This window comes from Trematomus bernacchii, unplaced genomic scaffold (genome assembly GCF_902827165.1).
Source record: "Trematomus bernacchii unplaced genomic scaffold, fTreBer1.1, whole genome shotgun sequence".
NCBI classification, from domain to species: Eukaryota; Metazoa; Chordata; class Actinopteri; order Perciformes; family Nototheniidae; genus Trematomus; species Trematomus bernacchii.
This window is the reverse complement of record NW_022988043.1, coordinates 11,255,893-11,282,599: the sequence shown is the minus strand read 5'-3', so window position 1 is coordinate 11,282,599 and position 26,707 is coordinate 11,255,893. Positions and strand designations below refer to the sequence as shown.

At 40.2% G+C, this 26,707-nt stretch overlaps 4 protein-coding genes across 8 annotated transcripts; 2 read left to right on the top strand and 2 right to left on the bottom strand.

Annotated features, from left to right (window-relative positions):
- Positions 1 to 338: 338 nt before the first annotated feature.
- gck (glucokinase (hexokinase 4)) lies at positions 339 to 4,880 on the bottom strand. Of its 3 annotated transcripts, none has more exons than XM_034117967.1 (10): positions 4,710 to 4,880; positions 4,040 to 4,202; positions 3,764 to 3,918; positions 3,458 to 3,577; positions 3,235 to 3,330; positions 3,033 to 3,132; positions 2,740 to 2,923; positions 1,940 to 2,095; positions 1,279 to 1,512; positions 339 to 1,061 (listed from the first exon to the last, which is right to left on the bottom strand). In XM_034117967.1, exons 1-10 carry the CDS (start codon positions 4,788 to 4,790, stop codon positions 914 to 916), a joined length of 1,437 nt encoding a protein of 478 aa, XP_033973858.1. In that variant the 5' UTR covers positions 4,791 to 4,880; the 3' UTR covers positions 339 to 913. The 3 variants fall into 3 exon arrangements, with proteins under 3 accessions (XP_033973858.1, XP_033973856.1, XP_033973857.1); XM_034117965.1 differs by having other exon boundaries at positions 3,764 to 3,933; positions 4,710 to 4,869; XM_034117966.1 differs by having other exon boundaries at positions 3,764 to 3,921; positions 4,710 to 4,869.
- A 2,816-nt stretch (positions 4,881 to 7,696) lies between these two features.
- On the top strand, positions 7,697 to 12,135 carry ykt6 (YKT6 v-SNARE homolog (S. cerevisiae)). Its single transcript, XM_034117971.1, has 8 exons — positions 7,697 to 7,877; positions 8,250 to 8,411; positions 8,649 to 8,731; positions 9,329 to 9,429; positions 9,520 to 9,624; positions 9,855 to 9,920; positions 10,180 to 10,281; positions 10,361 to 12,135. Exons 2-8 carry the CDS (start codon positions 8,308 to 8,310, stop codon positions 10,394 to 10,396), a joined length of 597 nt encoding a protein of 198 aa, XP_033973862.1. The 5' UTR covers positions 7,697 to 7,877; positions 8,250 to 8,307; the 3' UTR covers positions 10,397 to 12,135.
- Positions 12,136 to 13,001: 866 nt separating this feature from the next.
- On the top strand, positions 13,002 to 17,799 carry sb:cb288. Of its 2 annotated transcripts, XM_034117963.1 has the most exons (5): positions 13,006 to 13,160; positions 13,692 to 13,746; positions 14,285 to 14,356; positions 15,049 to 15,133; positions 17,042 to 17,799. In XM_034117963.1, the coding sequence occupies exons 1-5, from the start codon at positions 13,074 to 13,076 to the stop codon at positions 17,088 to 17,090; spliced, it is 348 nt and encodes a 115-aa protein (XP_033973854.1). In that variant the 5' UTR covers positions 13,006 to 13,073; the 3' UTR covers positions 17,091 to 17,799. The 2 variants fall into 2 exon arrangements, with proteins under 2 accessions (XP_033973855.1, XP_033973854.1); XM_034117964.1 differs by lacking the exon at positions 14,285 to 14,356 and having other exon boundaries at positions 13,002 to 13,160.
- A 360-nt stretch (positions 17,800 to 18,159) lies between these two features.
- On the bottom strand, positions 18,160 to 26,664 carry osmr (oncostatin M receptor). 2 transcript variants are annotated; one of them, XM_034117961.1, is made up of 17 exons: positions 26,485 to 26,664; positions 26,257 to 26,414; positions 25,942 to 26,095; positions 25,352 to 25,624; positions 25,124 to 25,253; positions 24,630 to 24,778; positions 24,377 to 24,510; positions 24,144 to 24,285; positions 23,583 to 23,668; positions 23,239 to 23,446; positions 22,568 to 22,738; positions 22,377 to 22,478; positions 21,725 to 21,892; positions 21,445 to 21,597; positions 21,205 to 21,286; positions 21,014 to 21,098; positions 18,160 to 19,596 (listed from the first exon to the last, which is right to left on the bottom strand). In XM_034117961.1, exons 1-17 carry the CDS (start codon positions 26,612 to 26,614, stop codon positions 18,757 to 18,759), a joined length of 3,165 nt encoding a protein of 1,054 aa, XP_033973852.1. In that variant the 5' UTR covers positions 26,615 to 26,664; the 3' UTR covers positions 18,160 to 18,756. The 2 variants fall into 2 exon arrangements, with proteins under 2 accessions (XP_033973852.1, XP_033973853.1); XM_034117962.1 differs by lacking the exon at positions 26,485 to 26,664 and having other exon boundaries at positions 25,942 to 26,064; positions 26,257 to 26,305.
- Positions 26,665 to 26,707: the final 43 nt, after the last annotated feature.

Sequence of the window (26,707 nt, the reverse complement as noted above, 5' to 3'; positions counted from 1 at the left end):
ACACAACATATAATGATTTCCTATTATTCCAACGCATGGTAAACTGAGAGGTCTCCATGGCAGAGACAGGGGGCAGTATATGAACTATTCTACTATTATTTCATACTTCTGTGATTTTGAAAACTGTTTAAGCAGCGGGTGTATCACCAAGTGAAATAAGTAGGGATACTACTGAAGATGTGTCTTAACTAACTTTAGACAGCATTTGCTATTCCAGTAGAAATAGAAGTGATAATAAGTTACAAGATCTAGATACATAAAAAACATCTGCTTTTCCATTTCAGCTGTGGTATTATATATAATATTTGATAATCAAACTGATATTTACATACATTTAAATATAATAGTTGAGTTTATTAAAGCATTTTTATTTAAAGTTGGGCTTATTCAAATCGAAAGCATCATTTTTCATCATGCACATTTGGAAACTACAACGCACTGGCTACATATGCATATAGATCTGTATAATTTAAATATACATGACAAAGGAATATTTCATTTCTCACAAACAGAAATCACTACATAACAAAGCAATATATTTGGTTTAGTCATAGATCGTAGCAGCATTTACAAATGGTTCCCTGGGTTATACATGTCATGTACAAGTAATGTAAGGAACAGGTTCGCATGGGTGTTATACCATATCCCCAATCAAACATTAACCATTGTTGAAATGGGCCAGTTCATACCCAAATATTATCAATAGGCAGTGATACACAAATTCAGAAACATTACATGTTTACTACAATCTGGTCTAATGCTACCAAATACAGTCAAATACAGCTTGCTTTCTTGTCTGTACATCGTCCAGCTGTGGGTGTCTTGACCGACACACATCCCTCAGAGCCTGAAAAAGGCCGGAGCTGCCGTCTGTGAATGACTTGTCATCAATGTTCTCAGATCACAGTTCAGTTTACTGGGTCAGCATGCAGGCAGCCATCTTACAGGCCACTGCTGAGATAAGGGCGGCTCCACGACCACTCCCCTCCTCCGACTGGATGAAGGTGATGTCACAGTGAGGCGTGAGGTCCCTGACAATTTGGTGGAATCTTACACGGAACCTGAGATAAAGGAAAAACTGTCAAATCTCCAACTTCTTTTCCACATTCTCTCTATTCTTTAGTCATCCAATCAAGATTTATTTACTCCAATAAAGATTTGGGGAGTTAAATATAAGTTCACAAGCACTGCATTTTGGGTACATCTAATCAATCACTAAGTATTTTCCGGTATATTAAAAATTGGGATATTAGACAGTCTCAAACATGGATTCCTCACCATGGGTGCAGCTTGTAGACGGATCCATCAACCCCCACTGTGATCTTCAGGGCTTCTTGGCTGCGTCGCTCTCTCATCCGGTTGATCACAGCTGCAAGCCCGGCACCGCACATATGTGAAGAGCGAGTGGAGACGCTCTCACACACCAGACGCACAATGTCACAGTCCAGCTCTGACGGCAGAACACCCAGCGAGGACAGGATGTTGTAAATTTGCTTTCTGTCCCCAGTGTCACTGAAAAAAAAGGCAAAAGTTGACAATACATAAATGCTGATATCACAAATGTGTGTATTTACATTGTAAAAAAAACACCAATTATATTTTGCATTAATTAAAATGTCTAATTAGTTGTCTACAAATATTGTAGTAGCTCACAACTGAATTGTAGCTTTTTGTATTGCTTCCTACTATTTCCCATCAACACTGTCATGTGAGATTATGTCATTAGGATACATAACACAACAGGCTTTACATTATTATTATTTGTTATTATATTCATGTGTTTCTTTCCCTCTCTGATTATGATATGAATGTTTGTCTGTAATCATCTTCATTTTAAGTCCTCTTTTGTCAAATGTCTAATAGGAAACATTCATCTATGTTTTTAAGTTGTCTTATTGGGAGGACAACAGCAGCCATGGCAGTATTTATTGATGCTCACCTCTCCATCTGTGAGACAAAGCACGTCTCAAAGCTCCCACGTGTCTTCAGCTGCTCGGAGGCCTCACCGTTAAACAGCAGGTCTTCATTCACCAGCTTCATCAGAACAAGCCTGACCAGCTCTCCCATATACTTCCCACTGATCAGCTTCTCATATCTACCAGAGGCGAAAAACAAGAGAAGAGACAGGTAACTATAAATACATATTGATAGTAAGGCTGGGAACTCAAGGAGAGGATGTTGAAATTGGGGAAGAAACAGGAAGCAAGTGCAGGTCACAAAACGTAATTTAAAAAAAGGGGAACGGATGAAGATGACAACGTCAGTGCTAAAAAGGATCGAGGCTGGGCTCAGCAGTTGTCTGTGTTAAGGGACTGCCAGTGCAAAAGGTAAACAGCCATTAGGCTTACAGGCAATATGGCAAGCAGAGGAGAGGGGTCATTAATCTGACACCCCCGCACACTGACTGACCACTGACGTATGAGGGCTCTGGCCATTCACAGTCATCCTCAGGAAAAACAACTGGTAGCTTAGCAACCACACAGAGAGCTCAAGTGAGAGTCAGGTGAGTATTGCCGCAGAAGGATGATTAATTTAGAAAAACAATAAGCCAATGAGGGAGGAAGTGTTTGTCAGACTTTAAAATACAATGTCAATCTCTCAATCTGAGAACCTTTAATTACTATGAGCACAAACACTTGAGTTAATAAGGTAGATGAAGTTGGTAGACATGTGGGGTTGGGTCAAACGAATGACGAGGTTTAATGTATGTGACTGAATCTTTGAACTGAATGCACTCACAGCTGCCGTCCGGGGTTAATGGAGTTCTCGTCCACCACTCTGTCGTACTCCAGTCTGAACTCCTCCAGCTCCCCGTTGTTTCCGAACGCCCCCCACTCTGTGTTCACACACATCCGGCCCTCCTCCCCTTCCACCAGCTCCACAGTCCTCATCTCCTCCATGTAACATGCGTTACAACCAGTGCCTGGTGTCAAGAAAAGCAAAAAAACACACTTTAAATATGTTTGAGTCTACATGTCTGTGCATAGATACATGTTCACGAGTGCATATCAATATCACGTGTTACTATTTACCAACAATCATCCCAACTTCGCAGCTGCGATCCTCATAGTAGCAGGAAATCATGGTGGCCACTGTGTCATTCACCATGGCAACCACATCCATCTCAAAGTCCTAAATGACGACATCAAATTTAGAGTCATCCAGCTGTATACGGGTGTCACAAAATGGTCTTGTTTATTAAGAAAAAGACACTTCTAATAAGCAGTAACTCACCCCTCGTCTCTTGATAGCATCTCTGAGTAAACCAACAATGTTGTTCCCTTCTGCTCCAGAAGCCTTGAAGCCTTTGGTCCAGTTAAGCAGGATACCCTGTGGAAAGAAAAAATATAAATATAAATTAAGGAAATATAAGATACATAACTTGTATAGGTCTAGCACTGTTGACCGATCTTGGGATTGTTTAAAAGTATGTCCAATGTAGTGTATAACATCCTACCTTGTCAATGTCCTCATGCCTTACTGGAAAGGAGAAGGTGAAACCCAGAGGAAGCTTCTTGTGCTTTAAATGATGTTTGTCCAAAAAGTCTGACATACACTCTGCTATGTAGTCAAAAAGCTGCAGAAAGAGAGGATATGAGATGTAGAAAAATTAGCATTCTAATATCATTCTGTATTTACAAAAAAACGACCTTAATACATTTCTTTTTGGCAATCTTTGATTTTGAACATACAAAATTGTCAAACACAATAACCTGAGGAAACATGAACATGAATAACACTGAAACATAATTGCCATGCTAACCATTTCAGCAGTGCCCGTCATGGCATCTTCAGGAATGGAGTACATCTGGTTCTTGGTCTCCACCTTCCAGATCCTCTCTTCATCTTCACCCACCTTCACAAGCATCACGCGAAAGTTGGTCCCCCCCAGGTCGAGCGCCAGGAAATTTCCCACTTCTGCTAAAACACACACTACATCTGAACGTGCACGTAATGGCTTTACCTGCACAGGTGATAATCATGAGATAACAAAAAAACAACTAAGCGATCCTCTAATGGTGAAAGAATGAGTTTCTACCTGATCCTTCAGGGGTGGAGCAGACATATGTTGGAAGCATTTTGAGACTAGCCTCTTCGTGTGTCTCTAAACACAATCCTCGGTCCATCTCGCGCTGCATCCTCTTCATGACTTCTTTTAGCTCTTCCTTCTTCAAACTGAACTCTGACAGGATCTCCTCTACCTGCAACAAGAGCAGAGAAGATTTTTTCAAAAAGGCCATTCGACATTATTGGTATATATACATATATGCACTGGAAACACGCTTCTAATCCAAACTGAGAAACAGCTTTTTCAAAATGAGGTTTCAAAACAAGAAAGGAAAATCATAAGCGGCAACAGCAGAGAAGGAATCAGAGCACAAACAAATTAGATGAAAAGAGAGAAAAACACTACTTTACAATACAACACAAAGGAAGGAATTGCTGAGGACTCCAATTTCTGCTTCAGAATTGCCACATACAACCATGTTTTCAGTAAATACAGGACAAAGTAGCATCTGAACAACTAATACAATCAAGCTTCTCACCCAGAGTTGCTTCTGAAACAACATGGTGCAGTCTGTGTGTAAAGATTATTGTTAATTCACATAACAGTCACATGGGATAAAAGTACAAATCTCTAACAATACTAACGTTACAAATGATTTAAAGCCTTACAAAGTCTCGTCGAACAGAAAAGTGAATCTTACCAAGAGGATTTTATCAACCACAGAGCTGTAGCTACAAGGCATCTTCACCATCTGGTCGGGGTTAGAGCTGACACACGGCATCTTCCCAGCTTTAACTAAATTAGTCTCTGCAAGTGTTTCTAGGTGTGCGGTGAGTGTGTGTCCACCCTGTGTGTGTGCAGAGTCAGTGAAGTGTGAGTTGCACTGAATGAAAACCTCAGCTGATTTTATGCTCAGGTGAAGTGGGCTGGCAACACCAAATACCAACCCCTACCCAAAATCACCCCATCTGGCCACCCGGAATCAACACGACCCACGCACACGCACACACACACACACACACACACACGCACGCACACACACACACACACACACACACACACACACACACACACACACACACACACACACACACACACACACACACACACACACACACACACACACACACACACACACACACACACACACACACACATTCTGTACAAACAGAGTATACCACCCCCCCAAAAAGCCAAAAGTCTACATGACCTACTTTCTTTAAAGTAAGAATCAAGTTTTATAGATTGTTCAGTTTCAATGTAGGCATTTGGATGAGGTTATTTAACATATGTATTCTTATATTTCATCTATGACTTGTTTTTATATGAAGCTCCATCATAACTGACAAATCCTAATAATTAAGGGACACTCAGACTTGTTCAATGCATGCCCTTACTGCCCTTAGACATAATAAAATACAAAAATACAGTGTACTTTATTAATACCAAATTGGGATTAATAAAGTATCTTATCTTATCTTATTTTATTACGAACTTCATTAATTATGAATACTTTGTCATCATGACATTTTTTAAAGTTTTACAAATGTTTATAATTATGCAAAAAAAAAAATGTGTTGAGTACTCTGCGTTATGTTGCTTGTCTGAAATTGTAGCTTAATCCTGCTATTAATGCAGGCCAACTCTTGAAAATTAGACCTTTAAGTCACAGATGTTTCCTTGTTCATTAGGTTAAACAAATGAAAAGAAAACATCATCTCAAACTAATCACTATAATTCCTCAGTGTGAAGAATTTGCAAGATATAACCTGTGACCCAGAGCTCAACCAACAAGGATAATCACATACATTTAAAGATGAACCCTGTGATCTGAACTTATCATTATTTTTACTTTGAGCAATATCCAATGTTGCAAGGTTGCTTAAATAAACGTAAGAGTTACGCAAACATATCTAAAATTAGTAACAGCAAGGGATGAATGACCTCTAAAACTAACAAAGTGAAGGCCATGAGTGCTTATCAGCTCCAGTAATTTACCTAACCAAAACGTTGTTACTGTTTTTAGCTCTGACCCCTGTCTGTGACAGTGACCCTCTCCCCTAGTGCCCTGTCAGTAGGAGAGATGTCACACTGACACATACATTTATTTAAAAATAATGTAATCTAAATTGTTTTGTTTTTTTAAAACTGCCTTTTCAGAATGAAACAGATAACTTTTTTCAAAAAATATATTTCTCTGTAAATGTAGCTTTAAGTTAAAAAGATATTTGTTTTACATCATAGACCACAAGTATCTCCTTGTAAAGCTCATGACACTTACTGTTATGTTACTGTAAGATAGATAGATAGATAGACAGATAGATATAGATATATAGATGGGTAGATAGATATTTTATTTACCTTATCCATCGTATCACAACGAGGATTAAATCCTTAATGTCCCGCAGACCATCTGTGCCCTGCTGTAGAAATTTCCTTTTTTTCCCCCGATCGTTTTGGAGATTCCCAGTTTTCGGCGTCCGTGCATGAGGTGCAGGGAAAATGTAATCCTTCACGTCTCATCTACATAATGTTTACCAGCAATCCAAAACACGATTAAATATCTGCAGTAAATTCAAGCTTACATTTTTAAGTATTCACCTTACTTCCTACAAAAACCCATGCATTTATTTTAACCTGTGGATTGTATCTTCTTTCTTGTAGTTATCTGGCCCGGTTAACAGCCACATCGACGCACTGGCGTGCCATCAGCTCCAACACTCAGTTAAACAAGAACAATTAAATAAAACATTGCATCCAAGTCTTCCTTCGAGGGTTGTACACCACGTTTAGAGCATCACAAATATTGAGCAAGCCTCCAATTAGCTGGCCTTGTTAATGACCTGAATATTTTAACGCAGCCAACATTTACTCGAGGAAGGAAGGCATTTCTTTCTCTGGAGCAGCAGTCCTGTCAACAGATAAAGGCTTAGCGGTTTCCATGCCAAAACGATTTCATTGTGTTGCTTTGGAAATGAATTACAGGCACACCTCTGCCATGGAAAACACTTACCACTGAGTTAAGTAGCCAGGAGCAAATTGTTTAATGGAGCAAGATTACCAGAGAAAACATCAATTGAGAGTGCCATGTTTTTGATAGACAAAAAGTTAGACCCAGAGGGTAACCAAGCTCTTTACAATAGAACAACACTGAATATAGGCTATTTTTTAACTGTCCACTCGAGAAAATCTCACTTGAATAGGCTACTTTAGCGACAACAACACACTTAAATTCCTCTGCCATAAAATACTTTTGGTAAAAACAACAATAAAAAATTAATCAATAGATATGTTTAAAAAAAACTATAACTAGCCTAATAAAGTAATTTGTTAAGTAAAATGACAAAGGAAGAAGAAAAAAAAAAAAAAAGGAAAACCAGAATTAAATATTTTGACCCAGTATCTTCATTATCGACAAAGATCTAAAATTGTCCAATAGAAAAAAAGAGTATCCTTCTTATTTTATGAATGAATTTAATCAGACATTTCCTAATCAACATTCATTGCATTGCTCAACTGACATGAGGGCTTAGTTTTCTTCTTCTTCTTCTTCTTCTTTTTGAAACACATATTTTTATTGTGCATTTGTTGAAAAACTTCAATATTATTCAAAAATGTGATACCTTCTCCTAGGAACCTTTCCTATCAGACTATGAAGTGCTCCACCGGAGGAATTATAACCTCGCACCGTTTCAGGATCGTGACGTGGTGATTGGTCATATTGAAGACTACTTGGTTAGTGTCAACAACAGTGTGATAAAGCCACATTACGGCTGCTTTATATGTCAACAAGTTTCAGTTGATGTGGAATAAACAGTTTATTCGGTTGTTTGGACGGTAACCCAACGGTTTGCTGCTGATTTGTCTGGTAAGTTCGTTAAGGCCTAACGGAGACCTGATATAATTTGTAGCTAGCAGCATGCTAAAGTTGATTTCAGAAGTATAAGTTAGCTTTGCACGTTTTTAAACTTCATTTACATGGCACCTAGCCTGTGGTAATATTGTACCACTTACTGTCACTTATCACATGTGTCGTTTCCTTGAGAAACAGATGTACTTAAGCGAGTGTTGGGTAGCTAATAATAAGGCGGCTACTTTCACTTCTAACTAGCTAGCTCTTGTCAACTGTAGGCTACCTCTCAAGTTTCTTTAGCTCTCATATTGTTAGCAGATAGGCTAGCTGGCTAAGCTGGATGAGGGATAATGCTCTCATGTGACTTTGTCTCGTCTTCCAAATTAGATCATCAGGGTGATCGTATCTGCTGTGACTGACTGACCAGGACTCTCACGGCGGCAGCATGAAGCTCTACAGCATCAGCATCCACCACAAAGGAGGGACCAAAGCCAACCTCCTCAAATCGGCCTACGACCTCTCCTCCTTCAGCTTCTTTCAGCGCTCCAGGTCGGTCCCCTGTATATATCATCTGACCTATTTTTATAGAGTGTTGGACTCTTTTGTTCTCATGTTCTGTGTGGAGATGGAGAGAGAATTATAATAGTAACACTGTGGTCTTTTACATGTCAGTTTTGTTTGGGTTTAAAGCAATTACATACGAAAATACATTGTACAGTCTAATGTGTTGCCTAATCATACGTGGAGACTTTTCCATTGGTGACCTTATTGTTTTGGCTTGCTTAGTGTTCAGGAGTTCATGACCTTCACCAGTGCCTTGATTGTTGAACGGTCATCACAAGGAAGTCGTGCCTCTATCAAAGAGCAAGGTAAACATTAGCAGCTTCAGCTCAGGTTCAATTTTTCTAAAGTTTTATCATATCTTGCTTTAGTGTTGTTCAGCACTTATCCTGTTCTTTCTCTGTTTGGTACCACCCAGTTTATATAACAGTAAGAACTTTGTTGTGTGTGAAGCAAAAGTTAATATTTACAATTTAATCAGCATCCTGGTGGGGGAGTGGTAAAGATGTGCATCATACAACATGTGAAGTCCCTGATTCTGACCAGGAACCTTCGTTGGGTGTTGTACCCCTCTCCCTCCAAATGTTTCCTGTGTGTCTTAACATATCAAACATGCATCTGTTTAAACAGTTTAAATGGAAGGTCAGTCAGGTAAACAATAAATAAGTCAGGCTTGTTCTCCCTCTGTCGATGTTAGCTATTCTTGAAGAGACTGGTCTGGCTATTATCAAAATGATTTCCATACATTACAATGACTAACATTTATTTAAAATATATCACTTTTACTTCTGCTTTTCTTAACAAAGCCAGCCAACTTGTTCTGGTGTAAACCGTACCCTAAAACCAGGAACCGCTTTTATCACACTTCTGTTTTCATCATACTAACCACCAACTCCTATTTGCAGAGTACCTGTGCCATGTGTATGTAAGAAATGACAACCTGAGTGCTGTGGTCATCGCAGATACTGAATACCCACAGAGAGTCTGTTTCACATTGCTAGACAAGGTGGGTATAGAAACATGTAAATAAAGACACACACTTATTGCACTTTGCTGTCAGCTTCAGTTTTCATATTGTTGTTTGGCTTTTTTCCAGGTATTAGAAGAGTTCTCCAGGCAAGTGGACAGTATAGAATGGCCCTCTGGTAATCCTGACACCATAAACTACAAAGCCTTGGATATTCACCTTTCTAAATACCAGGTCGGTGTGCAATCTGTTTATTAGAAAATATGTCAAAGGAAACCCTTATTGCCTAGGAGTACGAAGAAATATATTGAATTTCCTTAACATGTCTTTTGTCATTTTACACTGTTAACTGAAATGTGGTTCGAGTTAAAGATGAGAGATATTAATGAATCAGTTTGTTGCTGTTTAAATATCTTGTTTAATTATACTGTACCTGACCGCTTGTTGTTGTTTATTTCCCCCAGAACCCCAAAGAAGCAGATGCAATGACCAAAGTGCAGGCAGAGCTGGATGAGACAAAGATCATTTTGGTAAAAACCTCCCTAAGCACGGGCCGCATACTTAAACTAAGAGGATGATAGATATTCCTTTTTATATAGAAACATCAGAAGATTTTAGTTTTTTGTCTTCATAACAGAATACACATGTAGGATATGGAAAGCACACAATACTAAAGTAAAAAACTGAACCAAGCAAGCTACAGGTCCTGGGCAATCTCTACATGCCAGAGCCATAACGTAGCATTCCGGTTGCACTCTATGTGATTAACAAATCGTTCTGTATCTGTAGCACAACACCATGGAAAGTCTTTTGGAGAGAGGAGAGAAATTGGATGATCTTGTGGCAAAGTCGGAGCACCTTGGAAACCAATCCAAAGCCTTCTACAAGACTGTAAGTGATGGCTTATTATCTGGACTGACACGGTCATTAACTGTTTAGATGCCTGACTGTTTGCATGTTAACCCTGCAGGCACGGAAACAGAACTCCTGCTGTGAAATCATGTGATGCCGCTGCCTCGTCCTCGAGGACACGCCTCTCTCTGCCTTTCTGATTTTCCTACAACTCCCACCAGCCACCAGCCACCAGCTCTCAACACAAAGGACAGAAAGGACGCTTTCATCCGGGTCAGGAGGTTAGGATAACAGCATGAAAAGGTGGAAATATGACCTGTCCAGACTGAGACTGATGGGGGCTGAAGTGTTGGGGTTTGGTCTGGGGAAGAAGTAACATTTGATTTTTTTTTTTTACCCCTCAAAGGGTAAACATCTTGTGGTGTTTCAATACCAGCTGCAGACATAATAGTGTGACGTTGTGTATCGGTGATGTATTGTATAAACGTCCTCAAACCATTTAATGTTATCAGATTGAAACGAATCCTCATAGTTTGAATTCAATTATTAAAATTCTTAACCACAATTGTGCTTCTGCTTCAAAACAACTCTGACAATCACAAAGTCTTATGTAGTGATTTCTAAAGATGCGTCACCGTTAAACCGTTTTTTCTTGCAGGCATAACCTTTGTTGCCCACTAGGTGGCCCTGTTTATTTACTTGTATTCCTCCAATGAGCCTCAGTATCGAGGTCAATTTAAAAACTCTAAAGTGAGCCAGGACAACGGGTGGCTGCTTGGATGTGTGATATCAGAATCTCACAGAATTTTACAATGATTTTGAAAATGTATTCTACTGGATTAAGTTACATGATTTCTTTGATTTTTCTCTGTCTCATAGTGTTAAATGAAACTTTAAACATTCCCACTTTGGGTGAGTGCGTAATGAATGATGGTGCATCTTAAAGCTGTTAGGAAGGGAGGAAAGATGCTTTCTTCATAAATGCAGCTTGCGGCTAACATGCAACCCTGTGTGCTGTTGTAAAAATGATGTGTTCTCACGAAAAGGACAGCACAACAAGCTGTTCTACTTAACATACTGTAGCCATGCTTTTCACTAAGTTAACCGCCAAATGCAACACTTTTTTTAGAGTTCAAGAGCACACTCAGACCTCTGCAGGGGGGGGCCGTCTGTTCCTCTCAAACCCTGGATCTATTTACCATCACTTATTGTGATTCTGAGAAACCTCGACTGCTGATGCACTCTCTGACTTCTTATTGTTGAATGTCTGAAAAATGGTCAGACAAATTGGAGGATTTCACATCCAACTCATATTTTAACACACTCCACAATTTACTTCCTAATTTTCTTATTTTTACTGACAGCACTGCTTACTTTGTATGCAGAAATGTCTCTTCAGGAACTGCTGATCAGTTTAGAGATAGAGATGCCTTGGGTTTTGTATTTGTATATGTTTCACTGCTCTCTTTCAGCTGTGTGTGTATGATTTGTTGATATACAACATATGCAGGCTGTATTGGTGTTGAGTGCCTGTGTGAGGACTGGTGTGTATTTGTGTGTGTGATCTGAATTGCTCTTTCTGCTTTTACAGTGTAAACGTTTGTGCAATATCTGCAGACTGATGGTATATTTCTCTTAAAGTGGAAAGGATACATTTAAATAATTTCTCATAGAGGAAGGTGAATTAACCTTTGAATATGCTTTGTCCTTATCACTAACTCCCATGTGAAGCGTGTCGAGGGATGTTCCTAAGATTTGATTAACTGCTTTTTTTTTCAAAATGTCCTCAATTCATGTGCTAAATTTGAACATCTGTGTGTAACAGTCCACATTAAATGTTTTGATTCTGATGTGGTCTGCAAAATTAAAACCAAGACTTCAGATAAACTGTTATTTTCTGTCTGTATTCACTTTTTGTTTTTGGAACTCTGATTGTTTACAGAACATGCAATCTTGGCTAGATAAACACACATGATAGCATCCTACTGGAAGCTAGCATTGAGGTGTTGCAGGAAATCCTATAACACAATGTAAAGGTAAACTTGTTCTTTGAGTGTCAACAGTAGTATCTTTTTCAACATCCATATCTTAACTCGGCAAACTGGAACCTGCACCTTTCCACAGGAAGGTCAGAAGCTGATGCACCCTTCACGACGTGTTGTAGGAAATATCAAACTTTAATATGAACAGAATCCATTAAGGAACCGAATGAAGGCTAAACGTTATCTGGCCTACCATTTTTCACATTGTAACAAATTAGATGAATTCTCAAAAATCCGTTTTGCTCTCAAGATACCGCATAGAGCAATGGTGGATGAAGTATTCAGATCCTTGTAAAATTACTCCATTACAAGTAAAAATACTGCATTAAGAATGGTACTTCTTATTAGGAGTACAATTAGGCTACTCATTGCAGACTTGCTCTAAATTATAAATCAAAAGGAGAAAAACTTTCTGCTGCGAATAAGTTATTTATGAGTGTTGTGTCAAGCTGTAACATAAATGTAATAAAGTACAAATACAAAATGTTCCTTTGAATTTTAGATAATTAGAAGTATAAAGGGGCACTGAAGGAATATACTTTAGTAAATGCACAAACTACTTTCCACCCCAAACGTAGAGGAAACGCCTGATTGATATTAAAAACACAAATAATTCGATCGTTAACTTTAGACAATTTTTACAACCCTTACTTCAATCGAACAGAACAGCCTTGCACAACACGGCCCGAGGTTCTTTTCTGTGCCAGATATAAAGTACGAGTTGAAAGGAAGTACTTGAATGCAGCACGAGAGGCGCTCCTTAAGGTGAGAGGAAAACATGATGGACGGATGAAGTCTGACCGCACAGACTCAACAATGTGGACGGAGGTGAAAAACAGGAGCAGGACTGTCACCAGCGGCGGGAACAGCTCGATGGTAAGAAGCTAAAAGAGAAAAACAGACGTTTATTTGGCTGCTACGGAAGAGCAACAACGAACCAAAACAAGCCTGTTGATCCGGGAACGAGCCTCTCTCTCGGGATACAGTGCTTCTTTACGACGGTTACAACCTGACCCATATGTTTCACTTGTTTACTAGTCTTCAGTGAGCATTATTACACCAGACTGTTTGACCGTCCAGCTGCAGGAACAAGTGTCTCGACATGATTATTTTGGAAATATGTGTGTTTCTTATCAGTTCTTATCTGGCACGTTTTCTTATCTTTGCTGCCTGTCGTTGCCCTAAGCGCTCTGATTTTCCTCTTTGTTGGACTTCCTGCAGCACGGTGTCCACCTCAGCTGATTCAGCACTTTACTTCCACCTTTATCTTTTTCTGTGTGTTCAACTATTGTTACTGTGGTTAATGCCTGTCTTTTTAAATTGCACAATCAAGTATCCGATCAGTGTGTCCGATCCTGTGCTCCACTTCCCTTTTTGTTCAAACATGTATGTTTTGGGCGTTTGCAGATGGTTGACTCAGATCTGACACAACAGCTTTTACAGAATGTTCAACACAGAAATGGTGAGATTTTTAGAGTTTTATTTTTTCCTATCTTTTTATGTTGGTTTTGTCAAAGTCACAAGTTGTCATGTTTTTTATTCTTGTAAAAAGATTAACTACATGTTTGTCCACATTACCTAAATCAGATTGAAGTGGCAGACAAAAGGTGAATTCCTCCTCAGGTAAATTCTATCTAGCAGCTTGTCAGCTTTAGATGACTGGCAATCGATACTATTTTTTATTTAGAGCCATGCATGGCAAATGGCCCAGTTTCAAAGTGGCTAAAATATTTAATATGACAAAGGAAACATACTGTATTTGCTGCTCTATGTTCACAGACAAAACCTTTAACTGTTCATTTAGAAATGGTTGTTATATGAACATTATATGTTATAAACACCAAGAATGCCTATAATTAAACATATTAAATTATTTTCTCCGTCAATAGAGTCACTGAGTTGTAAAGTAGTACCACTAATTATAAATTATGTATCTCTCACAGTGTTTTATATTAACGCTGTTGACAGTTATTTGTCAATATGTTTTTCCCCCTTAAAAGGTTCAACTGCAGCTGCTACTCGTCCTTCACACACAGAGGACTCTTTAACTAGCCGCAGTGGAATCATCCCAGGTGACAACATCTGATGTCTTTACAGACCCTGTACGACCTGTTTCGGAGAGAAACACCTGACTTGGGTCAACAGCAAACAAAGTGTATTTCCCTCAGGGGTCAGCCCACAAACAGAGGAGAACTGAGTTGAACCATGCAGCAAAGCAAGCTTTACACAATTCCAAAACATTTTATTTGCCAGATCTTTTATTGGAGTATGACCAAATTGCTGGGGGTTATTTTTGTTTGCCAACACAATATATTTTTAAATATACTCCCTTTTGAGAGCAGCGTTTTCATCAGACATATATAACGCTTCCATTAGCGTCAGGTCACTAAACCAGATATTGGTAAAGGGCAGTGAAATTCCTCAGGCCCCCACAGTGTCCAGTAACATTATGAAGGCAGGCTGCAGAGCTCTGAAACATGACATTTACAGAAGAGGAGAAATCCCCAAAGCACCAAAAAGATACCCCAGTTGTTTATTTGATGTATGACAGTGCAGGGGAGGTTGATAGGTCAATTAAAAGCATAAAATGTAGCGTTTTCTGTGAGGGAACCGGTTCACTTATATCACCAGGATGAAAAGCAGGTAAACAAATTATTTCTGCAGAAGATACAATGAATCATGCAACCCTGCATATCGTGCATGTGTCCTCATGTATTGGCATGATTATTGTTGTGTAATAACAAGTCTGTTTTTGTGGCTTTAGGTGCCATTGCAGCCACAGTGTTCATTGCCTTTCTACTTGCTCTCTACGCTGTCCTCTGGAAGTGCATGGTGTCGCCACCACAAAGGTAACAATTACATTTTGTTGACACAGCGTTCTTGAAACTGTCATTTGGTCACCTGCCTGTTAGCGTCACATGTCTGGACTTTGTATCCAAGCTCATCAAAGAAAGACCAATAACCTTGCACGATCGGCACTTTTTCCACTTCATATTAAATTGGGATATCAAATCAAATCAAGTTTTATTTATAGAGCACATTTAAAAACGATTATTGGTCGAGCCAAAGTGCTGTACATGTAATAAAAACACTTTACTACAATAACAAAAAAAGACAATCATTTACAACATAAATATAAAAACAAAACACAGGGAAATGTCAGGAGTCGTACTCCGCTCAGACTAGAAGGCCAGAGAGAAGAAGTGTGTCTTTAGTGAGGATAAAACCCCTAGGGTCTGGGCCGACCTCCCATGGAGGGGCAGACTGTTCCAGAGCCTATGGGCCAGCTGCTGCGAAGGCTCGATCCCCTCGGGTTTTGAGCCTGGTCTTGGGCACTATCAGCAGCAGCTGGTCAGCAGACCTTAAAGCTCTGGCTGGGGTGTGGCGATGGAGGAGTTCGGCTATATAGGCCGGAGCCAGCCCATTTAGGGCTTTGAAAACAAATAAAAAGAGTTTAAAATCAATTCAGAACCAAATTGGAAGCCAGTGCAATGAGGCCAGAATTGGGGTGATGTGGTCACGTGTTTTGTGTCCAGTCAGAAGACGCGCAGCTGCGTTCTGCACTAGCTGCAGGCGTTTAATTGAGGCCTGGTCCATACCCACGTACAGAGCGTTTCAGTAATCCAGTCTCGAGGTAACAAAGGCGTTAATAACCCTTTCTAGGTCTTTAAAAGATAAAAACGACTTGGTCTTAGCCAATAGTCTTGTTTTTAAAAAAAAGCAGGTTTTGACTATGGAGCTGACCTGCTTATCGAATTTAAAAGCGCTATTGAAGGTCACTCCAAGGTTCATGACAGAGGGGAGGATGTTTTTATTGAGAGAGCCCAGAATATCAACCGGAGAGGCTGGAGGTTGGGGTCCAAAAAAGATTACCTCTGTCTTGCTCTCGTTGAGGTTAAGGACATTTTTGCTCAGCCAGGATTTGATCTCTGTCAAGCAGTCCATCAATAGCTGTAATGAGTTATTGACATTTGCTTTGAGAGGCAGATAGATCTGTACATCGTTGGCGTATCAGTGGAAGGGAATGTTGTGTTTAGTGAGAATTGAGCCTAGGGGCAGTATGTACAGTAGAAAAAGGATGGGGCCCAGGATAGAGCCTTGGGGAACCCCACAGGTAAGAGGGGCTTTAGCAGAGGAGAAGGCACCTAGCTGCACTGAGAAGCTACGGTCTGTCAGGTAAGACCTGAACCATGCAAGGGCAGAGCCTGTGAGGCCTGCGGACTGTTCAAGCCGCGACAACAGGATGCTATGGTCCACAGTGTCGAAGGCAGCTGTCAGGTCTAACAGCACCAGGACAGCTGGGCTACCTGAGTCGGCGGCTAGGAGCAGATCATTAAAAACTCTTAAAAGGGCTGTTTCAGTACTGTGTATAGGTTTGAAGCCAGACTGAAACTTTTCGTGAATGCCATGCTTGGTTAAGAACGACTGCAGCTTGACATAGACTACTCGCTCTAGGACTTTAGATACAAAAGGTAGCTGGGAGATGGGCCTAAAATTTGCGAGAATGGAGGGGTCGAGATTTTTCTTTTTAAGTAATGGCTGCACCACGGCATGTTTGAAGGCAGCTGGGACACATCCTGAGCTAAGAGAGGTGTTCATTAGTAATAAAATACTTGCTCCAACTGATTCGAAAACATCTCTGAGAAGGCGAGAGGGAATGCTGTCTGAGGTGCAGTATGTCGGCCGCAGGTGCTTGACAACATCCGGGATATGTTTGTAGGCGATCTAACAACCACTTGTTTGTTATTGTCTTTCAGAAAGCACAGCAAGTTGAGGGTGAGAGTAAAACAGAGGACGTCTGTGTGAAGACTGGCTGCCAGTTTGGATCTTAATGGTGCGGACTAAAATCTGAGAGCAAACACAGCCCAGAGAAAAGCACCAGAGTGACAACATGTCGCTGAAGAAGATCCTTCTTATAGATGAAAGGTCAAATCACAAAAAACTGAGTGGATGTGTTCCCTCAGCGGTCTGCTGGGGGCTCCTGTTGACTCAGAGCTCCATGTTGATGTCTAACACTTGTTTGGCAGGTCAGATTGTGCTGATTTGTCTGTGACTCTGCACTACTGAGGGACCAACAAGCTGTGTCTGATAGAGAGGTTGTGGTCAATTTAGTTTATGTGGATTTTTATGCATGTTTTGTACAGTTGCATTTAAATATGTCCTCTTTTATGGGTTCTATTTTGATCTGTTCTCATTTCTTTAAGATTTCTTAGGTACACTACTAATGCTGCCAGAGTGTTATATATAAGGACTATCAGCCAAGCACCTCTCCCTGGGTATTTAGACAGCATTCACTTTGGAATTAGAAAACTGGCTATGATTTTGTTTTATATTATCCTCTATTGTCTTCTTTGAAATCCACACTAAAATCAGGATGTTGTAACTAATGTATGACTTTTGAGTCTCTCTAATAAACTGTGACTTTTTTACATCATTGCAATGTGAATATCTGTAAATGCTTAAATGTGACTAAGTCAAACATGTAATGAAACTTCAATGAATATCATTTTTCTTCCATTGTTTCATGGCATATTTTTAATTGAGTTTAAGCTTTGGTATGAGAAACAAATGTTGCAATAGATTTTTGCAGAAAACTCAGCCTTTTGAAAAGTTTTTCTCAGATTATTTCATCAGCTCATACAGCAGCCACCGAGCTTAACGTGCTTTGTGTTTCAGCTGCTTGAGTACCTGCCTGCCTCCGAGCAGAGGACTGGCGCTGGTGTTCAGAACCAGTCCTGCTACTTAAAAAAGAAACTACAGAGCGGAGCTAAATGAAGTCATTGAATGTGAATGTGATTTGGTGAAATTGGGAGGAGTGTTTCGTGGAAAGTCAAAGCAGAGATACCGTAACTAACAAATAAAAAGAAACTGATAATATCATATCAAATGCATCAATTAAAAAAAAACATTAGGACAGATTGGCAAATAATTCAGATTTAGCTGCACAGGTGGATGGGAGCTGCATGAGCCAATTATAATTATGGTGCATCATTTGGGATTTCATTTACTCGAATACACCTTATAGTATTTATACCTAAACTTAAATATTAGCCACAACTTTGACATTTATATCAGCTCTGGCAATCATACATAACATATATTTAAAAGGTCATTCATAGATGATGATCTAAACCTGTTTTTAAAATTGCAGATGAAAAAACATTGCTTTTGATAATACCATACAAATTAAAGAAAGATGCACATGCTGCCTTATCAGTGCATTGCATCCTGTAGATTACATCTCTAGCTGCTGTATTACTTTGACTTCTACATTTAGTTTCGGCAGAAAACACAAGTTGTTTAAATATAACCTCCTGAGTTTCCTGCTCTACATAAGACAAGATACATCTTTACAAGCACATATGCATTAATATTGTCATTAGAAAGCCTCATATTTACATAAACGTGTTATAGTATTTACACCCTCGAAAAAATATGACAGACATTTACGGCCTGGTCTTTGACTTCATACTTATAAAGTGTTATTGGAAATATAACCATAGATAACACTACACGAATCATGCACACTGCCAGAAGGCTCAAAGCTTGATTTGATTTCAGAGAACAGGAGTTGTTGTGCCTCAGATGAATCTTCCTCCACGGTGTGATAAAAAGTGTTGTTGTTGATGCATGTCATCTGTTGGACGTCTGGTCTGTCTCTGAGCACTGTGACTGACTGTGGACAGTAGCCTGTTTCCAGCAGGACACTGGAGAGAGATGTGATTGGAGCAGAGGACTGGGAAGCAGGAGAGGGCGGTGTGTTCAGGGGAGCAGGAGAGGGCGGTGCGTTCAGGGGAGCAGGAGAGGGCGGTGCGTTCAGGGGAGCAGGAGAGGGCGGTGCGTTCAGGGGAGCAGGAGAGGGCGGTGCGTTCAGGGGAGCAGGAGGTGACGGTGCGTTCAGGGGAGCAGGAGAGGGCGGTGTGTTCAGGGGAGCAGGAGAGGGCGGTGTGTTCAGGGGAGCAGGAGAGGGCGGTGCGTTCAGGGGAGCAGGAGAGGGCGGTGGGTTCAGGGGAGCAGGAGAGGGCGGTGCGTTCAGGGGAGCAGGAGAGGGCGGTGTGTTCAGGGGAGCAGGAGAGGGCGGTGTGTTCAGGGGAGCAGGAGAGGGCGGTGCGTTCAGGGGAGCAGGAGAGGGCGGTGGGTTCAGGGGAGCAGGAGAGGGCGGTGCGTTCATGGGAGCAGGAGAGGGCGGTGCGTTCAGGGGTGCAGGGTCTCTCAGTGCAGCTGTTTCCTTCAGAAGAGGTCTGCTGTTCAGGATCTCTATGTCACAGCTGCTGCACTCCTCCACCTTCAGAGCCTGCAGCCTCTCCCCAGTCTGTGCAAACAGAGGGGATTTTTATGATGTAAGGCAAAATGTGTGCATTACATTAAAGGTGACCTATCATGCTATTTGTAGGCATATATTATGGGTCTCAGATATATACAAATATATAAAAGACATGTCTATGATGTGTTTTGCTCAAAATACCAAACAGATCATGCATTTTAGACATCCCTCATATCCTTCTATTTCAGCCCTGTTAGAGAATTGCAGGTTTGGGGTCCTTAGCTTGAACAAAAGAAAAGAAAAGAGGAGCAGCTTGTCAAGGATTATTTCTGAAACAGCATGGAGCTCAAATGCTTTTCTCTTGCGGGTTTACCACAAGGTGAGTTCCTTTTTTTATTTCCTGCTTTTTTACACATGCTCTCTCCAGTACAGGTTAGCTCTGAGTGTTAGCGATGCTTGCTAATGTAAACAAAGACCATATTACGTCCAAAACTGTGGGGCATTGTTTCTGATAGCAACGTTTCTGATAGCAACGTTTCTGATAGCAACGTTTCTGATAGTGCTGTACTGTAGGTCCACATTTCCGATATTACGTTATATCGGACGCAAATCTGGATCAGCTGCATTGTACCCCCGTTTTTAGAGATTTGGGTACGGAGGAAAAGAGAGAGTTTTGTTTTCTGACACTTTGTGAGTTCCCTGACACACCGGGGACATATTTAGGTATAAAAGACATTAAAAAGTGCATTTTGCATGATAGGTCCCCTTTAATGTACACAATGTTTATAATTATTTCGTTTTTCATTACTGCACATATTTTTTTCCAATTCTATTTCTACAATTTCAATCATATTCAATGTAAATACTGCTATATTTTACTATATTTTTATATGGTTTATTATGGTTTTCTTCAAATAGTTTTCTATCTGTGTTTTTAATTATCTTTCTATTTTTATGTATGCACCACAACACCAAGTCAAATTCCTCGTATGTGTTAACCTACCTGGTATTAAACCTGTTTCTATTTCAGATTCTGATTCTGAAAAGGGTTACACATGGGTTAACTACGGCCTGTAAAGTAGTGGCTTTGTTGTGCATTTTGCTCCAATTAGAATTTCGAAGGAACTTTCTGTGTTCACTTCTATTCAGACTCCAAGTTTAAAATGGCTTCTGTTAATCAGAAGTCTTTTCACGCCTTGAATTGCCCTGGGTAACATTTGAATTGCCATTGTCAGATAACTACGCCCATAAAGTGGTCGAAGACAGTCCAAACATATTAATTAACATGAGAAACTCGCCCTTATCCAAAACTAGAGTGTGTGTTACAACTCAAATGTGTTAATGTCAGCTATTATAAATTGTTCATAGACCATTTGGGAACTGTATTGATGAAATTAACAATGCATGGGAATAAATAATAGTTCTGTATACTCATGATTTGACTATTTCAGTGGTGTGTCTTTACCTCGTGCAGGAAACTGTCTAACTCAGGAGTTTTTATGTTCATACCAGCCGGGTAAGCAAACATTTCTCTCAGCCCGCTCTTCAGACTGGAAGAGAAACAGAACATTAGAAGATTGAAGAGAGAGGGAGAGATTCAGTATTACCATTTAGAGATTAACATTTAGGTGAAGGTTAAAAGATCAAACTACTCACATTTTTCTTTGAGGCCACAGTGCAATGATGCAGCCCAACAGTAACAACATGGGAGTCAGTATCTTGGCCAGGTGAGCAGAGTCTTCAAAGAGAGAGAAAGGATGAGCAGTTCAAGTTCAAGTTTTATTCAAGTCTTTGTAATGGAATCTGAGAACTTTTTAAGATTGAATGAGAAATGACAATAGTTAAATCAATGAATTGTTGTATATCCAGGATTGCACCGGATCTTATGGAGCTCACAGTTGGTTTTGGTCCTGATTGTAATACTGGTGGATTGTCCAGGCCCCCCCTTAGTGAGAGCGCTCACAGAGAAAAGGTATTTGTGGTCTTGCTGAAGACCCTCTATGGTCACAGACTTCCTCCGAGGGTCTGCCACAGACACGTTGAACAAATCTAGATGTACACACATCATAAATGCCTTGTTTCATGTATCAGTCATACTTTACATGCTTTCTTTTTGAGCACAGAAACAGATCAGGATGAATAATTATGAACAGTTGAAGCTTTCCTCCACACTTACTTGCAACATGACCTGGCGGTGTATCAGTCCCTGCTTCTTGTCCTGTTACCAGGTAACCAGTGATGAATGCCGTGTGAGCCGGATCGTCCTCATTGTAACTCCATTCCAGAGTCACAGATGAGGAAGTACTCTGAACAGGTTCAACCAGAATCGGGGACTGTACAGATTCTGATGAAAGTAGTTTTTTGAGGAAGGAAGACAGATAAAGTTCATTAGAATGAAAACGGCTGACTTGAAGCAATAACTAACCTTCCTAAATGATACATGAATCTAGAAGGACATTTCATGTTACAACTGCATTGTTGTGAAGATGTCAGAATCTGCTGCAAAAGTTTCAATTTGATATCTTTTTTAGTTTATGAAATGAAAAGGAACAGGAAACATGATATCTTGTGTTTAGATTACATCTGGAGAAGGTCTTCTGATAAGGACATCCGTGTTAAATTTAGCTGTCATGCTTTATTAAATTATTTATTTTGAAAGCATGCACTCAAAACTTGTCTGTTGAGACCTCAGCTCTAAAAGCAGACCTCAGACTTTTGTACTAGATGACAGAACACCTGATTAACCTCCTAAAGAAACCCTCAGAGCAACATAAACACAAGACGAGACAGATTTCCAGAACAACTTATGAATCAGTAATAACACTCACTAAGCTCTTGTGAGTATCCCTTCTGTACTTCCAGTAGTCTGTGTCCATTTTCTGTGCATGCATAGATATTAAATGTATACCTACAACCTGCTTTGAAATTGCCTGCAAAATAAAGAAGTGACCGTCAATGACAAAATTAGAAAAACACGTGAAGGATGCATGTGCAGGAAAATACCAACACAGAGACTTACTGGCAGGTAGGAACAATGTTTTGTTTCCTTGTTTCACATTCAGCCATTGCACAGCGTTTCCCAGAATGCACCACTCCACAGTGTAGCCACAGGTGACTGCATCAAGCTCATCCCAGGTCAGATTAAAACCAGCAGGGCTGCTGCTCAAACGCCTCTTTACCGGGAGGATTTCTGGATAGAGACATGCATTTTTAGACTGTGGCAGACTGTGGTGTTAAAGCAAGAAGAGTTTAAGAGATGGTAAATTCAAAAAGGAATATAGGTTTCATCCTACAGACATATTTAACATAAAAGGACTACTGGGGAGTCCAAAAAAAGTAAAGTGTTGACTTAATGATTCTAAAAACATTATTATTTATTAAATTAGTCAGAATTAGAAAACATTTTATCTAATCTAAAAAAAATATATATGGTGACAGTTGCATATTGTGTAAAAGTGAAAAAAGTCATGCTGAAATCTGTGTCTGTTGCAAATATGTTATTTATGTATTCTATTTTATCTATTGAACTGCATATAAACAGCACATTTGCTTCCCCATGGACCCCAATACATGTGGGGATTCAAGTTGGTAGGATAAAAGATTAAGAAAAAAACATTTACATACAATGTTAAGTTGAAAACTCCACCAACAATGAACCAAGAAAATCTCAGCTGAGTCCTCGCTGCTTACCATCGATGTCCCTCTGGGGGATGATGATGTGAGCTGGGATGGCGGAGCCGCTGTAGAGAAGAGCCCGGACCGTGAAGTCATACTGTCCCAGATTAATGGAGACCTGCGCCTGGGTTTGTCCACTGTCCTTCCGCTCAGTCCAGTTTAGACTTCCCTGCGACCACTGAACCATGAAACCTTTGATCGTGGCTGCTGAGTTAGGAACATCCTGAGAACAAAAGTGGCTGTGAAAGTTGAAAAATGCATCATGTGGTGACATTTATTTCCTATGATTTAACCAGACATTCTGTGCTGTTATGCCAAAATAGAAGTTTGGAGAATAATAGACAAGCATAGCGTCTCACATGAGTCCACAGAAGAGTAACTTGACGACTGTTTGGGTCGGACAGCTGCTTCATTCTCCTCCATACATCCAAGGTCACCAACGGATCTGAGGAGAAGACATGAAGATTATTTGTTTACGGCATTAAAATAAATGCCAACTATTTTAATAATGAATGGTTAGTATTTGGCATGCAAAAATGTTTGAAAATATCTCTTAAATATGGAGATTTCCTGCTTTTCTCTTTTTTTTATTATATTCAACTGAATATCTTTTGCTTTCGGACAGGCAAAACAAAGCATTTAAACACCACCTGTGACTAGGAAGGGTATTTTTTTAATTATTTCCGCATATTTTATTATTATAAGAACAATCGTTCCAAACCAGTACTTGTTCAGTCATTGTAAGTGCTAAAACTGTACAACTAAGGGTTTATTGCCCGGCCTTAAACCAACTTGTTGATGTGCGGGACTTGTATCATTTGCTCAGCTGACCATTGTCTTAACTGAATAACACTTTGACATAACCACACCCTTGTATACACCATCACACTACCCTGCTTATACACATGTTTAGTACTCACAGGTTTTGAAGGATCTGGGCTTGGTCCATTCCCCCCAGAGCCGGCCGTCCACAGAGCAGCGCACTCTAGTAGAGTAGGGGGTGTTAGGTAACAGATATTCCAGTGTGACTTTGCATCGACCACTCACACTATTGCACCTCAGCTGTCACAAACACACAGAAAGAATGATAAACAAAAAATGCAAAAAAAACAATTGAATTCCTGCAATATAAACGATTAAGCATTAAACACACTTTGGTGGCACTTCCTGGGTCTGCAGTGACCTGACAGAGGAGGTTCAGTCGGGTCAAGTTCCCATGTACGATCCAGGACACGTTGGTGTGTGTCGCCCCGAGGCTCACTTTCTCCAACTCCACCACAGGTGACACTAACGGCAACAAAAACCACACATGAATTAACATGTGTGATGAGGTTAATCTTCAAGTGATAATAGCAACAACATAATGTGTGTATGTATTTTGTTTAGATGCCTGTGTGGCCTCTGACCTCTGTCAGAGATGTTGAAGCTGTAGCTCTCCGTCTCCTCTCCCAGCAGGTCCTTCACCACCACACGGATGTTGTATTCCTTCAAGTTAGGGATGGCGGGGAAAGTACAAGACGACTGTTCACAGTTGATGGGAGGCTGGTCTGAGTTGCTGTGTTTTCAACAACAAAAAAGAGCATGGGAAGAGACTAATAAGACATCCTTCAGAACTCTTTGTAGGACTTGTTTGAGAACAAACAGCCTTTCCTGCCTTTATTATCTTGTTTAGAGTGTTCAGCCTGTCTGCACAATGGATCCAACAAGAGGCTTTTGAAGCTCTTTGATATTTAGGGTTGCTTTTTCATCTGTATGCAGTAGGAGCCATTTTATGATTTATTTACTTTTTCTCAGAGTAAAATAGAAATGTGTTGCTCAAGCTGAACTCCAACATGCAGGTTTGTCAGATGGCAGTGATAAGAAGAAAATGCAAAAAGTAATACATTTGTGATACACTCACTCTATGTGAAGAGTGCGTGTTTGCGTGTTGTGGTCGTTCTCGTCTCGTTTTCTGCCTGAATCCCAGGTGCAAGAGACATTTGTCATGTCTGAGGTCACACAGCTGATGTTACTGGGCTTCTGGGGAGGAACTACAATGTGTGAAGAGACACATACTGATGTAAAAGTGATCTGGACAAAACATTACAAAAATATTTGAAGAAAGTACATAAAAACATTTCAGACTTACAACTGATAAAGTTCAAGACATCCGTCTGCCTGCCTATTGTGTAATTGCATGAGATTAAAAGGTATTTGAAGCGCACTGTTGGGATCTTCAGGTTGTGTACAGTGATTGCCTTGACCCCCGCTCCAATGCCGCTAAGAGAGTATTTGCTTTTATTGAAGGACATGCTGGTAATATTGACTCCTCTGGGGGGAACACAGCAGAACATGGCGCTGGAGTTCTCTCTCAGCACCCGATCCTTGGGGAAGATCCATGGAGTATCCTTCGCCTGGGTTCCTACAGGTCACAGAACAGAGAGATGAGCAGGGGAGTTTGATCTTTAATCCCTGGTATGTTCTGGGGCCACTGAGGGTGTCAGTGTAGAAAAAACAGAACATAATGTTGCCACTGTGCATTGCGACAGATATTTGCGGTTGAGAAACACGGATATAAAGATTGGTGAAAAGGGAAGTAAAAAAAGCCACACTCTTACTGAGTGAACACTCACTTATACGATGTGATGATGAAAGTGCACATAAGAAACCAGATTTAAATCCATTTATAAACTTTGTTTAACTCATTTACACTGACAACTGACAAAAGCATCATCTTACTATTGTTTGTTTTCCAGTTGCTCCAGGGACTCGGGACAGACTGATTATAGAATCGTCGTATCCTGACTGAGTGATCGACACAACCCAGAGGCACGTCTGAGGTCCATGTCCATGCATATTCCACTGGATCCACAGAAAATATACTCAGATTTTTCTAGAATAGCAAAAATAGGGAAGAATTGTACATGGATTTCACAGGAGCATTTGATTATTTATAAAAATTCCCACACTAAATGCTGTTATAAGTATCATAGTCCCAAGCAACTACAGTATAGAGCTTTTTAATAACACAAAACCCAGACTACTAGTACTCACATTATAAATAACATCGTGGTTCTCGGTGCGGCCGATCTGGATCTCATAAATATCTCCCACTAAGCTGCTGTTGTTCACCATCCAGTTTACCAAGAGGCTCTGCTGCTGGTCATCCAGAGCCTGCAGATGAGTGATTCTCGGGCTTGGCGTCTGCCCAACTGACACACAATAAATGTAAATTACATCACATTTTGAGGAGTTTCAATGTGAGATTTACATCAAACTCACCAGAGTTGAAGCAGCAGCCACTATGATCCTCAGAAAATATGAAATACAATCCAAGCAGGTCAATAAAATATATTATAAAACTTAAACACCTTTCAATACAGAAATGTTTAAAGAAAAAACAGTGTGCCATGCTTGCCGTTCAGCACACACACTGACTGGAAGTCCCACAGGTCAATGGTCAACAGCAGCCAGCCTCCAATACAACCAGGTTTTTAGTATGAAG